General features: G+C 30.8%; 1 protein-coding gene across 1 annotated transcript; it reads left to right on the top strand.

The window, feature by feature from the left end:
* The first annotated feature begins 2,531 nt into the window (after positions 1-2,531).
* LOC109809110 (gibberellin 3-beta-dioxygenase 1) lies at positions 2,532-4,382 on the top strand. Its single transcript, XM_020372339.3, has 2 exons — positions 2,532-3,082; positions 3,631-4,382. Exons 1-2 carry the CDS (start codon positions 2,619-2,621, stop codon positions 4,280-4,282), a joined length of 1,116 nt encoding a protein of 371 aa, XP_020227928.1. The 5' UTR covers positions 2,532-2,618; the 3' UTR covers positions 4,283-4,382.
* The last annotated feature ends 849 nt before the right edge of the window (positions 4,383-5,231 follow it).

Below are 5,231 nucleotides of genomic sequence, written 5' to 3'. Positions count from 1 at the left end.
GAATGATCCAATTTTAAAAAAAACCGATCCATATTTTAAAAAAATCAAACTGATCCACTTTATAAAAAATGAATCAGTTAACTGATCCACTTTTATAAAACGGTTCGGTTCAGTTTGGATCGGTTTTTTGAAAAAACGGATCCATAAACACCCCTAATTGAGTGGTATATTACTATTGATTGTGTATGCAAATGCAAGATTATTTTGTGGTCATATGATGGCGACTACTGAAATGGCCTCTATATATTGTCCCATAGCGATTGGGAAGGATTACAACCAAGCTTGAGCAATTAATTTTATGTAAATGTTTTTTATATTTGAAGACAAAGGCACATGTTGAGGAAGGGCCCTTTCGTTGAGATCCTTTGCCTAAGGAAAATGCATAATAATCTATATTAGTAGATATTTAGAGGAAAAAAAAGTGATAAAAAAATGAACGAATGTAATTAAGTAATATAATAAGTACCCATAAATGTTTGTATGTATTATTAGAGTATTAAAAAAATACTATGCTTAAATATGCTTTTTATTTTTTTAAATTTAGTATAATTAAATTTGTTTCTAATTTCTCAAACTCAAATTGATCATTTTAACTCATGTAATTTTAATTTTATTTTATTTTAGTCTTTCAAGTCACTAATAATATAATTAACAATGACAAATTAAAACATTTATATAATATTAATTAAATTAAATTAATTTTTTTTAATTAATAATGATAATAATAGATAAATTTTATTTGATAGATTGACAATACTTGACATATTCATTAATGATATCTGAGCAAAAGATTTAAAATAAGCTTCTTTTTTTTTTTTTTTCAAATTTTAGAAGCTAAAAAAAATGATATTCTTTCTAAATGCATAAAACTCACGAGAATTTATAAATTATAAACACCAAATCACTAAAACAGATAATTATTGATAAAATAATAATAATTAACAAAAATATACCATGTTACAAAATCGATTTAATTGGTCCTGAAAACTATTTTGCATCAAATAGGTGAAAAATTGGTCCAAAACTAATAAAAAGAACCTAGGTGAAAAATTGGTCCAAAACTAATAAAAAGAACCAATCAAAGTGGTTTGAACTGATCCAATTTATTTATTTTTACTTTTAAAATTTAATTGAAAATATTTTTGATAAAAATAATATTTAGTAAAAAAATATAAATTATAATAACTTATTTTTAATATTTCTTTCATAAATAATTTAATTATTTATGTTAATTTTTAATTTTCAATATCTTTATTTTTATAGTTTATATTATAATAATTTGATACTTTTCTATTCGTGTAAACTTATTATTATTAATAGATATTATTATATTTTATTAAAATATAAATATAAATATTATATTATATTATATATAGTTTAAAATTATATATATATAGAGAGAGACAGAGAAATTTAAACAACATCGGTGTAACTTTTATTAAGTATTACATCGCTATATGATTTTATATTAAATGTGAATTTTATAAATTCAACTATTAGATTGAAAATTCTTTACTTTTAGATCTTAGAGCAACTCCAATGGGAGTTGCTTGTCTCATGAAACAACTCAAGCCCCTGTTTCTTACCATTGGAGGACTCTAACGTGACAACATGAGTTGCTTGAAGAAGAAAGAGATTTGCTTCCTCAAGCAACCGTTCCTTACCAGATTTCAAGCAAATCTTATTGAACATATTTGGAAACGTTTCAGAAATAATAATGATGAAAATTAATTTCGTATAATGTCTATGTATTTATTATTATTTTATTTTATTTTTAATATCTACTTATTATGTATTTTTTCTCGTAATTTATTTTCTTGCATTGTGGTGCAATTACCCTTTTTAATAAAAATTTAAAATTGGTTCATAAATGATTAGAAAAAAAATTCTAAAAGTTGAATTTCTTAAAATTTCTTACTATTAGAGTAAATTTGTGTTTGAGTTGCTTAATACTGACATGACAGACTCGGGACCACCTTTTTCGTTTTTCAATGCATGAAACAACTCAAATGAGTTACTTCCATTGGAGATGCCCTTATATACAAAATTTTATATTAATACAAGATGATTTGGTACTTTGTTCTTATAAAAAAAATTAATATAATATATACATTTCAAAATATAATAAAATATGAACACTTTAATTACCTTGAAGTTGTTGTTCAATTTTAACAAAATTTAATACAAATATATAAAGTAATATGAAATTATAATTAAACAGTTGAATTTACAAAATTCACATTTAGTATAATTAGTAAAAGTTATATCGATGTTGTTTAAACCCTTTATATGTATATATATAATATTAAGAATCAATATTTTATAATTTTTAGTGTTATAATATTATATTTATTTAATATTAGTTTTGTACTTATAATAATGAATAATTGATTTGATTTAAAAAAAAAAAGAATAAAATGACAGTAGTGAGGAATAGCAGGATATGATGCAATAATTTTTGTTTTTCCTTGGTGTCTCCCTTTGGTTTAAGGGTAAAGATTGTCGGCATCTTCCACAGCATATATCTCTATATATACTCGGTGTGCACGATAATGTTTCCCACTTCATCTTCTAGCTAGTAACATCCAACAACGTTAATTAATCTATACTTGTGTACTATGCCTTCTCTCTCTGAAGCCTTTCGAGGCCACCCCGTGTACCTTCACCACAAACACCCCGACTTCAACTCCCTCCAAAAACTCCCCGATTCCTACGCTTGGACTACGCAACCAGATAACCATATTCACCCTAACTCCACCGTCCCCGTAATCGACTTCAACCACCCCAACGCTCCTAACCTCGTTCGCCATGCATGCAGAACATGGGGTGTCTTCCAACTCATCAGCCATGGCGTCCCCATCAGCCTCTTCGCTCGCATGCACAAAGCCACCCTCGCCCTCTTCTCCCTTCCTCTTCACCAGAAGCTCAAAGCTGCTCGCTCCCCCGACGCCGTCTCCGGCTATGGCCGCGCTCGCATCTCCTCCTTCTTCCCCAAGCTCATGTGGTCTGAGTGCTTCACCATCATTGATTCCCCTCTTCAACTTTTCCTCCACCTCTGGCCTCAACATTATGCTATATACTGGTACACACCAACCTAGCTATTTTTCTTCTGCTTTTCTTTCTTATCGTTCTTCTTCGGATTCTGGTTTGAAGACAAGTGGCATGTGAAGAGACACACCCTTTTGATAATTCTGTGGTGAAGGTTCCACTAGCAAAGTTACAACCCTAATGCAATTGCCAAAGATCACTATAATGAAAAGGACCCACCCTTCCTTAAAAGTCATGAGAATATATTACACTAAATCCACTTTCTTCCCACTGTCATTTTCTTCTAAGAGGGTGCTCTTTTTAATTATTAAAGGATTAACAATTAGAATATTTACACGCATAGCCCATGTGCTACCTTTATATAATTTTTTAATATCTTAAAAATTAATATATATATATATATATATATATATATATATATATATATATATATATAAGAATGGTGTAAGATATATATGATTTATTTATGCTTTTCTAAAGAGAAATGTTGGTTCTACGTAATAAGATATGTGATGAAGGGTAGAAACAAAGATATTATTCTTTCTAAACCTTCCTCTTTGGGCTTATTTGAAATATTTGCAGTGATATTGTGATGGAATATCAAGCAGCCATGGAGAAGCTAGCAGCGAAGTTAATGTGCCTCGTGTTGGCTTCACTTGGGATTTCAAAGGAGGACATTAAATGGGCTGGGCCGAGAGGGGAATTCGACGGGGCTTGTGCGGCCTTGCATTTGAATTCTTACCCGAGTTGCCCGGATCCGGATCGGGCCATGGGTCTAGCCGCACACACGGACTCCACTCTGCTCACAATCCTGCACCAAAACAATGTGAATGGGCTTCAGGTTCTCAAGGAAGGTGAAGGGTGGGTGGCGGTGCCGCCGCTTCCCGGAGGGCTGGTGATCAACGTGGGCGATCTGCTCCACATTTTGTCAAACGGGTTGTACCCGAGTGTGGTCCACCGGGTGCGGGTGAACCGCACCCGCCAGCGGTTCTCGGTTGCTTATCTATATGGGCCCCCAACAAACGTGGAAATCAGTCCACATGTGAAGTTAGTGGGCCCAACTAGGCCCGCACTTTATCGGTCAGTGACTTGGAACGAGTACCTTGGCACCAAAGCAAAGCATTTCAACAAGGCTCTCTCCTCGGTTAGGCTTTCTGAACCTATTAACAGTTCGTTTGATGTAAACGAGGATGAGAGTAACGACCTTGAAGTGGTCCAGCTAGATAGCCCATAGAGATAGAGTTGAACTTTTCTTTGGTCAAATCTTGTACCAGCCATAAATGGCAAAAATTTAATAAAATAAAAATTATTTGCTTGGAGAAGGTAAAGATAAATACGGTTGGCTGAGAGTGAGGAAAAAACGTTTAACGGATAAGAAAAAAGTATATCATCATACATTCTGAATATTGAATTCAGGTACAGGATGCACAACCCATATTTTCTAATATTAATTATTAGAAATATGATATGATACGATGACAAGTTTTAGATGATTTTAGTATTTTATAGAAATTTGGTTGAGCGGTTGTAGTTGTCTGATTGATCATTCATCGATGACATGAGCATTTGTAACAGTTTTCTTTTGTTTTCTTTTGTTTTGTTTTGTCTTGGATTAGCGGAAGCCAAGAACTTAAAAATAGTGTGAATGAAATAATTGTGAGTTATTGTCTCTCTGGAAGACTACAACCACGTGTTGGTTTCTATCCTTCCTGTCCTGAGAACTGAGAACCATGGCAAGCTTCCCAAGGAGTTTCTCTTAAAGACACTAGTTTAACGCTTTTATATAATAAATATATATATATTTTTTTATATAATTTTATTAAAATAGTTATCCTTCTCAATAAATATATTTTAAATCATCATAGTCAGATGATTTATATAAAAAAATAATATTACTTTAAAAAATAACAACATAATTTGTTCAGAAATATTTTGCAGATGTAAAAATTGCAAATATTGTTTGACAGAAAAATATTATATTTTATTTGTGTTGGAGTTGCATTGGATTTAACACGTGGTCATCAAAATAAATTTTATAATAATTATTACTTTTAAATTTGTTTTTTTAAGTTAACACAATTTAAAATTTAAGACAGTATTAATTTTATTTGTCAATTATTTATCTCTTTACGAAAATAGAGTGATACACACAATAAAAAATAAATAAACGATCGAAATGTTGC

This window comes from Cajanus cajan, chromosome 5 (genome assembly GCF_000230855.2).
Source record: "Cajanus cajan strain Asha chromosome 5, NIPB_CcT2T_4, whole genome shotgun sequence".
Classification (NCBI taxonomy): Eukaryota; Viridiplantae; Streptophyta; class Magnoliopsida; order Fabales; family Fabaceae; genus Cajanus; species Cajanus cajan.
Note: the sequence above shows the minus strand (reverse complement) of the source record. Positions and strands in the feature narration are given on the sequence as shown.